This window comes from Stenella coeruleoalba (genome assembly GCF_951394435.1).
Source record: "Stenella coeruleoalba genome assembly, chromosome: 7".
NCBI lineage: Eukaryota > Metazoa > Chordata > Mammalia > Artiodactyla > Delphinidae > Stenella > Stenella coeruleoalba.
This window is the reverse complement of record NC_137153.1, coordinates 78,099,936-78,112,857: the sequence shown is the minus strand read 5'-3', so window position 1 is coordinate 78,112,857 and position 12,922 is coordinate 78,099,936. Positions and strand designations below refer to the sequence as shown.

General features: G+C 40.1%; 1 protein-coding gene across 4 annotated transcripts in view; it reads left to right on the top strand.

The window, feature by feature from the left end:
- The window catches only part of TRPM6 (transient receptor potential cation channel subfamily M member 6), a 194,674-nt gene that overhangs the window by 99,459 nt on the left and 82,293 nt on the right, over positions 1 to 12,922 (top strand). For all 4 annotated transcript variants that reach the window (XR_013828939.1, XM_079925535.1, XM_079925534.1 and 1 more), the window contains 4 exons: positions 2,085 to 2,209; positions 5,606 to 5,777; positions 10,329 to 10,497; positions 11,581 to 11,704. Coding sequence is in view for 3 of the 4 variants with exons in the window: in XM_079925535.1 (XP_079781661.1) it covers positions 2,085 to 2,209; positions 5,606 to 5,777; positions 10,329 to 10,497; positions 11,581 to 11,704 (590 nt within the window). In the remaining variant the exon portion in view is untranslated. The remainder of the gene's footprint in view (positions 1 to 2,084; positions 2,210 to 5,605; positions 5,778 to 10,328; positions 10,498 to 11,580; positions 11,705 to 12,922) is intronic.

Sequence of the window (12,922 nt, the reverse complement as noted above, 5' to 3'; positions counted from 1 at the left end):
TCCAGAACCCCAATTTTAGAAAATGACTGGGAAAAGTGCAAAAGATGGCTGGAGGGGAGGATTCCAGAGAGAAGGAAGTGATTTAGGTGCTACGCATTAGATGCATGCAACATGCAGGGCTTTGTTGTTGTTTTTTTCCTGTGCTAATGACACATACAGAGTCAGACTGTACATAGAAAGAGTAAGTGGCGTAATGTAGTGTTTGTGATTAAAAGGCAAATTTTTTTTTAAATTAATTTTTATTGGAGTAGAGTCACTTTACAATGTTGTGTTGGTTTCTTGCTGTACAGCAAAGTGAATCAGTCATACGTATATTTATATATCCACCCTATTTTAGCTTTCCTTCCCATCTAGGTTGCCACAGAGCATTGAGAAGAGTTCCCTGTGCTATACAGTAGGTTCTCATCAGTTATCTATTTAATACATAGTAGTGTATGTATGTCAGTCCCAATCTCCCAATTCATCCTACCCACCACCTCCCCGCTTGGTAACCATAAGTTTGTTCTCTATGTCTGTGACTCTATTTCTGCTAAAAGGCAGATTAAGCCAATCTCAAAAGGCTACATATTGCATAATTCCAACTATATGACATACTGTAAAAGGCAAAATTATACAGATAATAAAAAGATCAGTGGTTATCAAGGATTGGGGGAATGAGGGATGAATAGACAGAGTACAGAGGACTTTTAGGGCAGGGAAACTCTTCTGTATGATGCTTTAATGGTGCATACATGTTATTATACATTTGTCCAAACTCATAGAATGTACACCACCAAGAGTGAACTCTAATGTGATGTAAACTGTGGACTTTGGATGATTATGATGTGTCAGTGTAGGTTCATCAGTTGTACAAATGTTCCACTTTGGTAGGGGATGTTGACAGTGGGGAGGTTGTAAGTGTGTAGGGAAGAAGGTATATGGGAAATCTCTGTACCTTTGGCTCAATTTTGCTGTGAATCTAAAACTGCTCTAAAAAAGTAAAGTCTATTTTCATTCCTTTCTATGGCTGAGTAATATTCCATTGTATATATGTGCCACGTCTTCTTTATCCATTCAAAATTGGGCCATTTGTAGAGATGTGGATGGATCTAGAGACTGTCATACAGAGTGAAGTAAGTCAGAAAGAGAAAAACAAATATCATATATTAACGCATACACGTGGAACCTAGAAAAATGGTACAGATGAACCAGTTTGCAGGGCAGAAATAGAGACACAGATGTAGAGAACAAACTTATGGACACCAAGGGGGGAAAGCGGCGGGGGGGTGGTGGTGGTGGTGGTGGTGGTGGGATGAACTGGGTGATTGGGATTGACATGTATACACTGATGTGTATAAAATAGATAACTAATAAGAACCTGCTGTATAAAAAATAATAAAATTAAATTTTTTAAAAAAGTAAAGTCTGTTGAAAAAAGAAAAGTCAGATCCTGGATTGGAATCCAAACTGTGCAAACTACCAGCTCTATAACCTTGGGCAAATTATTTAACTTCCTTGTGCCTCAATTTTTGCCTATAAAATAGACTTAAAAAATTCCTACTTAAAGTGTAAATGCCTGTAAAACTTAAAAAAGCACCTGGTGTGTAGTTAAGAGTTCAGTAAGTGTTGGCTATTATTGTTATTATTATTAGTCCCAGAAAGGCAAACACTAATATATTAGTTCTGGAATATTTATGAATATAAAGCTGTTAAATTAATTTGCCTCAATGAAGCAAGGACCTTCAGGATGTTTTACTGGGCCAGTCAAGAAGGTTAAAGAAAAAAATACTTAGAACATTCATGATGTCAGGGGTGGGTTTACAGGATGTTCTGGTCAGGCAAGAATAGGGGCAGAACTGAGATTGTAAGCAGAAATTTCTCAAAGGGAGAGGAGAATTGTTCAGGTAGAAAGGTTAGTGATAGGAGAAGGAGGTGTCAAGAGGGAGTAGAGCAAGTCAAAATATCAGAAATTAATTCCACTGTGCCAGCAACTTTCCCTGATAATGGTCTTTTGCATATGCTTGTCTACTTGTCTCTTTCCGGCAGTCGCAGTGTTTTGCATGATTTGTGAGTTAAAGTTTGACCTCTAAACTGATTGTTCATAGGTGTGTCCAAACATGTTGGGGATGCCCTGAAAGCCCATTCCTCCCAGTCCTTGAGAAAGATCTGGACAGTTGGAATCCCTCCTTGGGGTGTCATTGAGAACCGGACAGATCTTATTGGAAGAGATGTAAGTAGACAATCCTTTCACAACAGAAGGAGATAAACATGTATCCAGTTGCCAGCTTAGCACTATATCCGGATATCTAGTAGGCATCTTGAATGTAATACACCCCAAGTAAACTCCTGACTTCCTGCTGCCTCCCTTACCCTATCTTAGAAAGTGACAATCTTGTCCTGCAGTTCTCAAGCCAAAACCCTGAACTTATCCTGGAATGATCTCCGTCTCGTGCCTCAAACCTGATCCACCAGTAAATTATCTTAGCTTCACTTTAAAAATATATCTGGGAGCTTTGCTGGTGGCGCAGTGGTTAAGAATATGCCTGCCAATGCAGGGGACACGGGTTCGAGCCCTAGTCTGGGAGGATCACACATGCCGTGGAGCAACTAAGCCCGTGCGCCACAACTACTGAGCCTGCACTCTAGAGCCCACGAGCCACAACTACTGAGCCTGTGTGCCACAATTACTGAAGCCCGTGGGCCTAGAGCCCGTGCTCCGCAACAAGAAAAGCCACCACAATGAGAAGCCCGCACACCGCAACGAAGAGTAGCCCTGCTCGCTGCAACTAGAGAAAGCCCACACGCAGCAACGAAGGCCTAACACAGCCAAAAATAAAAATAAATAAAATAAATTTATTTAAAAAAATATATATATCTGTCTGGAATCTGACCTCTTCTTATTACCTCCACTGTTACTGAGCAGGTTTAAGCCACTATTTTCTGTCACCTGGATGATTGTAATAGCCTTCCCTACTCTCATCCGTGTCTCTTATTAAGGTCTGATCCCAACACAGTAGCCAGAATGATTCTAAAGGGATGGACTTGTCTAAGTTTGTTTATAAGACTAATGTATATTTTTGGTAGGTACCTCAAGTATTACAAAAGGTATGAAGAAGAAAGATAACCACTGTTAATATTTTGGTGTGTATCATTCCAGAATTTTTTTCTATGTGTGCGTACGTATGTATAGTAAAAAAAAGTTTGTGTGTTAAAAAAGTAACAACAGAAACCTATTGTTGTGAATCTGTTTTTCAGCTTAACTATTTAACATAATTAATTCTCTATGTCAGTTAATATAGACATGCTTATGGTTTGTTTTAACTTTCATTTTGGAAAATTTCGAACACATTAAAGAGTAGAGAGATTAGAATAATCATCTCCTTCGTACCCTTCTCCCGGTTTCAACAGTTATGAACCCATAGCCAATTTTGTTTAGTTTAGTCCCTCATCCATTCTCCATCATTTATCATTGCTTCCTTGTGTTTTAGTATGAAAAAAATGATCTTGGCTCATTATATATAATTTTTGCTCCTAGAGAAATGGCTGGTTGCTTTTAATGGGAAATAGTATTAAGAGACCACATTCTGAGAGCCAAGGGTGCAGTTTTATTTTTCATGCCTGATAAAGTTCTATTGTACTAAAGTACCATAATTTATTTAACCATCCCTCTGTATTGTCCATTTATGTTTTCTATTTTTAACTTTTACAAAAAATGATATTAATGTTGTGATAAGACACATATATTTTTGAAACTAGCTGAAAACACTTATTTCCTTAGAAGTTATTCTCAAAGTAGAATGTTTGGACCAGTTGGTATGTAACTTTTAAAATATGACTAATTGTCTTCCACAAAGGTGGTAACAATTTACATTCCTACCAACAGTGTATGAGGGTGCCCATTTCCTTGTACCATTTCCAGCTTCGGGTATTCTGGCTTTTTTTAAACTTTGCCATTCTGATAGGTATAAAATAACACCTAATTTTTCTTATGTACGTTTCTCTGATTACTAGTGAGGTTCAACATCTTTCCATGTGGTTTTTATGCATTTTTAAGCATAGTTTTTATATTTTGAAAGACCTTTTGTATTATAATTCATTCTATTAACATTTTTGTTTGCCATGTGTGCTGCATTTCCCAGATTTTAATTTGTATCATTTATGAACATCTTTCCATGTGTAAAAAATATCTTTTTGGTTTCTGGCCTCAGTGTCATGCTTAGGGATTATAGTAACTTATAATACTAATGTTTGTAACGTTTGTAGTGCTTTTTACATCCATTATTTCTTCTTCTTTTTTTTAATTTCTTTCTTTTTTTTTTTTTTTTTTGGCTGTGTTGGGCCTTCGTTGCTGCACGTGGACTTTCTCTAGTTGTGGCGAGTGGGGCTACTCTTTGTTGCCGTGCATGGGCTTCTCATTGCAGTGGCTTTAGAGCCACCCGTGCAGAGCACGGGCTCTAGGTGTGCAGGCTTCAGTAGTTATGGCTCACGGGCTCTAGAGCGCAGGCTCAGTAGTTGTGGCGCATGGGCTTAGTTGCTCCACGGCATGTGGGATCTTCCCAGACCAGAGCTTAAACCCGTGTCCCCTGCATTGGCAGGCAGATTCTTAACCACTGCACCACCAGGGAAGCCCCCATTATTTCTTTAAAGCCTCACAGCAACCCTCTGTTATAGGAATTATTATCATCACTTATACATGAGGAAAATAAGCCTGAGAAAGGAAGCAGGTGTTACCCAGAGTTAAAGTTAGAAGGTAGAAGAGCCTAGCCTTAAACTTGGGCCCTTTGACTCCAAACACAGTTGGCCTTCCCTATTTGTGGATTCCGCATCTGAGGAGTCAACTGACAGTGGGTCCTAAGGATTCAGCCGACCGCGGATCCAGCGGATACTGAGGGCCGACTATACTGTGCCATTTTGTATAAGGGACTAGAGCATCGTGGATTGTGGTATCCGCGAGTGGTCCTGGAACTAATCCCCCACAGGTACCAATGACTGTACTGTTCTCTCCTCTCTAAAAACAAATGAGAATTGGAGTAGCTTATAGAAGAATCAGCAAATATTAATAAAGATCTGGATATTTTATATTGAATGAATGCATCTCCATTTACTTTTCACTTCATTTGGAATACGAGAAAAAATAATCAGTGTCCAAATATTATTCTGGAATAGATCTATTAAAAGGCATAGTTTCTGGATAGTGATGCAGTCTGTGTACCAGTGCAGATCCTTGAACTGTTTTTTAATGATCTGAGACAAGGTAAGTACAGAAATTGAAAATAAATATATGGAACCGTTTTTAGCCATGTGACGGTGCTGTGACATCCGAGCATATGGTAAGCGTGCTTATCTTGCTGTGTGTGCGAGTGCTGTTGAACTTGTGAGTCTCGTGTCGTACAAGCCGCATACTAGTCATGCGTTAGGGGACTACCTATCTGTCCATAAAAAAATAAGAAATAAGAAAACTGAAATTGATTCTTCACCGCAGATGGCTTGAGAAGCACTGCTCTTGGTAGCAAGTACTACTTTTTGACCTGGACAGGAACTCTGTAGTACATAGACAGGCCTTTGGAGCAGTCGGCCTGGGAAGGATCTCAAGCTCTGACCGTCTCTTGTCCTCGCTGTCTCGCAGGTGGTGTGCCTGTACCAGACTCTGGGCAACCCCCTCAGCAAACTCACCACACTCAACTGCATGCACTCCCACTTCATCCTGTCCGATGATGGCACTGTGGGCAAGTATGGCAATGAGATGAAGCTCAGGAGGAACCTGGAAAAGTACCTCTCTCTGCAGAAAATACACAGCCGTGAGTACCACAGGGGCTCAACCAACAGGTCCTGGCTGGGGCCTTGCTGTGGAGCAAAGTGCTCCATTGCCATCTGTACAGGGTAGAGAGGTCCAAGCCGGCCCATGCCTTAAGTTAACACCTGTGAACCCTCAGTGAGAAGAAAGCAGGATATGAAATTGTGGGTGACAGAAGAGAGGAAGGGATCCTGCGGGACAGCAGAGGGGAGGTGTCAGAGTGGAGACTTTAGCAGAGTCTCTGGGAGTCCTTAGGCTTGGATGGATAGAGGGAAAAAGTAGAGAAAGAATTGATTTGGGAATGTGGATGGCTGAAAAGCCGAGAAGAGACTAGCCTGAGAAGAGCGGGCTGTGAGCCTTGATAGTCAGGGAAGATGACATTTCTAGGAGGGTGTGGCGGCTTCAGTCAGGGAAGGGGTTGAAATCAGGACTTTTAGAAATAGGGACCTTTGAAGGTTTGCTGTGACATGCTGGCAGTGGTGCTTTGGTAGTGCCTAAGGAGGAGGAGTGGGGGGCAAAATCAGTGAGTGTCCTTGGGTGGAGAGGTGGGAATCCTTAAAGGGAGGAAGAGGGCTGGACGCTGCCTGGAGAAATTGAGACTCTGCTTCCAGGGCAGTGGAAGGTGGCCCCTGCCTCTTTTGGTGAGTTAAATCTTCCGCAGACTACTCCTGCCCTTTAAGCGGAGATGCCAGGGAATAGGAAGATTCTCAGCAGGCTCGGTCTTCTTCAAACCTTTGACTTTGGGCTGGAAAATGCTGAACATCCTTTGAGGTTTTGGCCCAGATTCCCTGAAGCAGCAGATGTAGTGAGGTCAGATGGATCAAAGCCCTATTTACTGCCTGTGACTTTGGGCAATGAAATTAACATCTGTCAAATTGTTCTCTTAATACAAGACAGAAGAAACTGTCTACCTGTACCTTTTGTTGTGAGAATTAGAGGAGATAAAATATGTTAGGTGTGCTCAGAATAGTATTGGGTACATAACATGTCCTCAACAAATGTGCTTCTTTCTTTCCTTTTATTCTCCTTTGGTACAGGGGGTTGTCTGCTGGTTGGGGTGGGAGTAGAGAGAGGGACTCTGGGAATTGTTGCCAGTCATTTAGAGCTTAGTGTGAGTGAAGTTTGGAGGCTTATTTAGGTCAGGAAGGGGGAGAGAGGAGCAGGTATGTGGTCCTCTACAGGGTGGGGGTGGCTAGTGGGGAGGGACACCCACAGAGGAGCAGAGAAGGAGGGCAGGTCAGAGATTGCCCTGAAGGAGAATCCCTGAAGCGAGGGCCCTGCAGGGCTCTGAAATGCCAGTTACCTGAAATGTCCTGTTGCCTTTGATGACCTGGGCTCACCACCTGTGCTCAGGGATTCTGTGCAGCGCTATGATGTGTGTCCCAGGAGAGCAAAGTCTTTCTTAGTCTTTCTTATTTCCTGCTGATTCTCCATTTGTGAAAACAGCCCTAATGAATGAAAAGAGCCCCAAGCTTGCATATCGCCATATGCCATTCTACATTTCTACTTTCAAAGTCCTTAAAATTTAGGATTTATTGGGAGGGTTTTGCTGTCCATGGAGAGAGAATGTGGAGTCAATTTCAGTGGATTGGTAATATTTATTATTCTCTGGAGAACTGACAGGAAAACAGCAAAAACAATAAACCACTTACACACACACACACACATACACACACGCATGCATGCACACACACAAGAAAGAAAGAAAGAAGGAAGGGAGGAAGGAAGGAAAGAAGAAAGGAAGAATAAAAGAGAGAAAGGAAAGACAAATGAAAACAGACCCCAACAAGCCCAAAATTCTTAGGTATCAAAGCTGATCTTCATACCTCCTGTGCTCACTAGGGAGGCTTTCTGCCATATTTGTGTTTGTCTTTGGTGTGGTTATAAATGGATTTACTTGGATGGAATGACAATAATTAAATATTTTCTTGATTTCTTTCATTTCTTTTCAACCGGGCTTCTTGGAGTCCCTGGCAAATCCTTGATGTTCGCAGAAAGCACTTACCAAAAATAAAAAAAAAAAAAGGATGACTTCATAAAGTTGCTGTAGAAATCCCTTTGAAATGTGGCCAGTGTCAGTTCCTGTTCTGTAAGCCTCTGAGGATGGAAAGAATAGGATCAGCTCTGTATGTCTTCGTAATGCAAGTCTTGGTGGAGAAGAGAGCCCTTTCCTGGGATGCCTATTCTAAGAGCCTTTCATTGGAGCTGTAATGTTGTATTCCTGCCTAAACTGGGAGCCAGGAGTAGAGGCAGCTCTCTCATGAGATTTGTCAGCAAAGAACTTCACGATTTTTTTTAAACAAATTTAATTAGTAGCATCAGTAAGATCCTTTTTGTAGAAAACAATCATAAATATATTTATTTTTGTGAGGATTAGTTATTGCTTTAAAAAAGATGTATCTAACAGAAATTGAATTATTTTCCCCTCTCCTGCAGAATACCCTTACTGATTTCTTTTTCTGATGATAAAAGTGTTACATACTCTCATATTCAGATAAAGAAAGAAAACATAGAAGGAAGAGATAGCTTTCTGTAATCTTACTATAAAAAATAACCATTGTTAACTTTTTCACCTGTATGCTTTCAGAAATTTTCTACGTACACACAGAGCAACATTTAAAAATGAACACTGGGATCATATAATATCTTTTGTAGCCTTCCCTCCTCTTCCACTAAACATGGATATATTTCCATATCAGTAAGCATATCTGAGCACATATTTAATGACTGCATAGTATATCATTATATAGGATATGAGATTCTCTTTAAAAATTGTTTTTTCCATCCGTTTCAATAATTCTATAATTAATGGCATTTTCATCAAAATTTCCTTCTATTACTTTTATGCCTTAATAAACCATCGTCACCATTTCATTTAGCTTTTACAGGACAATGTTGTTAAAAGAACCCTATGACTATCAGTTGGTGTATCTTACGTCTGATTTTTAGTGATAGGGAGAAAATAATAAGGAAGTGGAGATATGTGGAAAAGGAAAGAAGTATAATGTCAAAGCCATTAAATAGACTGAATGAGATATTTGAGTGCCTGCTAAGAGGCCCACCCTTAACATTTGTGGAGTCAGGACAAAGGTTACACATGGAAACCCACATACTATTTGTTTAAATATTTAAAAGCTTTAAATCAAGCTAACCAGCAAAAATAACAAGAGAATAATGTTCAATCCTTTTACTTTTGTACATGTAGCAGGAAGGCCAGGTTTGAGGTCAGAGTCCTGGATTTTTGGGAGTACTGAGCCAGAACGTGGAGATGAAACAGAACTAGCACCTTGGCCCCTGGCCTACAGGTCACTTTCTGCTTCTCTTCCCACCTTTGGCTCAATCTCACGATGTCCAGGCTTCACACACGTCAACTGGACACCCTAGCCTATATGTCCAAGCTCTATCCACTTCTCTCCTACTCCCCAAAGCTGCCTCTGACTTTGACAAGTATATTCCTGGGGCAGAGGTTCAAGCAGCCCCTGGAAGCAAGAATTTTGGGGTCCTGGGCAATCTAGTAAGTAGGAGAGGGAGCATAGGCTTTCCTTGGACCTTGACCCTATAGACTCCTCACTGTGAGGGGAAGGACATGGCCAGAGGAGGGCGCTGTAGAACATGGGGCCCAGAGTAAAGTCCAGTGTCGCTCAGGTGTGAGCATGGTGTTTCCTGCCAATTTTCCTTCTCTTGGAAAAACAAAAAATTGATTTAAATATATCAATACACATGTCGTGTAAAAATTAAATCAAGTAATAAATCTATAGACTAAACAGTCAACATTTCCCCAAATCTTCCCCTCTTTTCTTTACTATTAATAATTTGATATATATCCTTCCAGAGTTTTCTGGTTATTTATGTAACATGTTATAGATATGTGCATATGTATATATAAAATATATACCCATATATATGGTTTTAACATTTTAAATAGGATTTTAAATAGGATCATACTGGGCATATCATTCTGTAACTTTTGTTCACTTAGTATCTTTTTAAAAAGAATGACTCCATGGTCTTTCCTTTTTTATTGTCTTCCTCACTTTAATAAAGTAATATGTAGTCTTATAAGAAAGCCGAATAGTGAAAAATGGAATAAATTGAAATATAAAAGTCTTTGAGGTTTACCCATCCCATCTTGTTCTTAGAAATAACCACTATTCAAAGTTGATTGAACTGGCAAAAGTTTGATCATTTTTGGAGATGAGTGATGGATACATTGGGATCCATTATATCATTCTGTTTTCTTTTAGATATGTTTGAAAATTTCCAAGATAAAACGTTAGTTTCTTGAAGACTACTACTTATTATTATTTTTTAATTACCAAAAGCCTTTAGGTAACTTTTTAACTGGGAGAAGATGCTCTCACCATATTTATGTTACTTTTATTTAAAGTCCAAGCTTCTGGCTTGGCCTTGAACTAAGCAAGCCTGAGTCAAAGAAGAGAGAATGGCTAGTGCAAGTAACAAATGTATGTGGTAATTGAAAGACTTGTGTCTGGTAATCAGAATTGCTGATGGGGTTCCTTTGTAACAATTTGATATTGTTTGTCATCTGAAATAGGCTCAAGGCAAGGAGTGCCTGTGGTGGGGCTGGTGGTGGAAGGTGGTCCCAATGTCATCCTCTCAGTGTGGGAGACTGTGAAAGACAAAGCTCCAGTGGTGGTGTGTGAAGGCACAGGCAGGGCTGCCGACCTCCTGGCCTTCACCCACAAACACTTTGCAGATGAAGGGTGAGTTGTTGAGTCTTCATTTCTGAAAGTATGCTCTTTATTCTTCCATTTTAGTTCTTTAATTTCTGCTTTCATGTAGGCCGGATATCCTTAGAGGACGGAGACTGGAATTCTCTGGATATCTTAGAGGACAGAGGTTGAGACTGGAATTCATTTTTCAGTGGTTTTTGTATTTATTAAGCAACACCAAAATGCCCTCTAGTGACGCAAGTTGCTATTAGCTTAGCTGAAGAATGGCCGGCCTCTAACAAGGACCTTGAGCCCTGTCTGAGCTTAGGGAAAAAGGATTTCCAGGGGGAGTGAGGGAGGAGACCACTGCGGCCCCAGATCACCTTTAAATTCAGTTGCTGTTAGTAAACATAGCAGAAATTGGGGAAATCAACATCCTGACATTTTTGTCGCATATATTGTACTTAGTTGAAGTTTTAACTCTTTTTCCTTTTTAAACAAGGAGTTTCAAACAAGTTTCAAACAAGTTGAAATTCTATCTTTATGAGACCTTAGAGATTATTTAGTGGTTTCTCTGTCCATCCCTATACACATTGTGATTCTTCCAATTTCAAAAGCGTGATATTTCTGCCAAGTGAGTAAATACAGTGCGTACAAACTGAAATGTGGACCCCACTCATTTACTTAATAAATATTCATTCACTGCTTATAATTTCTCTCTGACAACTCTTCTCTTAAGTTTCTCTCCCCTTTCAGCCCTGCTTCCACCCCGTACCCGCTTCCTCTTCTATTACACCTCTGTCTTTCGTTTTACAGTGTCAGATTCTTTAAGTATATTATGCCCGTAATTTCTGGAGATTCACAACCCCTTGGAAATCTGTCAGCTCGAGAACCCTGCCCCAAGTGCATTCTTCCCAGGAGCATGGCAGATCAGTCCATTCTCTCTTTCAATTCAGCCTTCTCCTGGTGCTGCTGCTTCGCTTTCCTTCCCATTCATTTATCTCTTGGCAGTACTGTCCATAGAAACCTTCTCCATCACATGGGACAGACGCAGGGATGTTGTACTTGTGCTGATGTTTCTGGCTTGTCCCCTTCTCTGCACTGTGTCAAGTCACGACCATTTCTCTCTCTCAGGACCCTGCGTCCTCAGGTGAAGGAGGAGATCATCTGCATGATTCAGAACACTTTCAACTTTAGTCTTAAACAGTCCAAGCACCTTTTTCAAATTCTGATGGAGTGTATGGTGCACAGGGATTCTGTGAGTATGATGAGTTGATGACTCAACTGACTTAAAAAACGCTAATGTTCAACAATTGTGATATTTATTTTCACAATTTTATTTTTCATTTCTTACTTGATTATATATAGCTCTACAGAACTTGACCTTTAAGTTGAGTAAACGTGACTTCTTGTTTCCTCCCGCCCTCCAACCATATGTCATATTCCTGACCGTACCTGGGAAAAAGCACTTAGATAATATAACAGTATTACAGAAAAGTGATTGAATTTAGTGAAAATTACATGTAAATATTTTCAGAGGGTAAAAGAACAGCTCCATGTCTTAAATAAACTCAAGTCTGCTGGCTTAGATGACTCCATCACAGTATCCTCAGTATGTCCTATAGGAGATCATTGGGGATGCACTGGACAATGGAAATATGTGAATAAACTCTCAGGTGAGAAATAGAGGCCACAAACTTTGGGCTATGAACATAATACAGATTAAGGAAAAGATTTTAGTGTTTTAGGGTACTTCGATCAAAATTTTTATCAGTGATTTGGATAGTATGTTGCTGACAGTTACATTAAATATGCAAATATGTCATAACATAGTGATCTTTCCAGAATTTGAAGGCTGGACAAAATCATACAAGATTTTGGTAATATTAAAGCACCTTCCCTCAAAAAACCAATTGAACAAGTTCAGTCTAGACTAAGCATGGCTCAACAGATGTGAAAAACCTTTTGGGATTTTGGTTGACCTAGTAACAATGAAAATAACAACCATGTCTGCAATTAACGGTGTGCTTTCCAGTATATTTTTTCATGTGAAGTAGCCCCATGAGTGAGTTCAATATGGCAGTGATTGTTTATTTCAGTTTCAGAGATAGCGAAGCTGAAGCCTAGAGAATTTAAGTGATTTGCCCAGAGACATGCAGTTATGAAATAGTAGAACTAAAACTGGAGCTCAGAGTTGAAATCTTGTGCATGGTCTATTACATTTTATATTCCCCACAATAGTCAGTAGGTTAAGAAAAGGATATATTAAAGGGATCACCCTTATATTTGTCTCCTCCTGTCATCAAGGAGAGTAACCAAGGAGCGGTGTAATAATCAAGAGGGAACTAGAGAAGGCAGCTAAGGGTTTGCATGTTACAGAAAGGTTCTCAACTCCTGCACAGTTGAGGGTTGATTTTATTCATGCACATGGCGGGTGCTGTTAGATAGAGGGGCTATTAGCATGAATTGTAGAAGA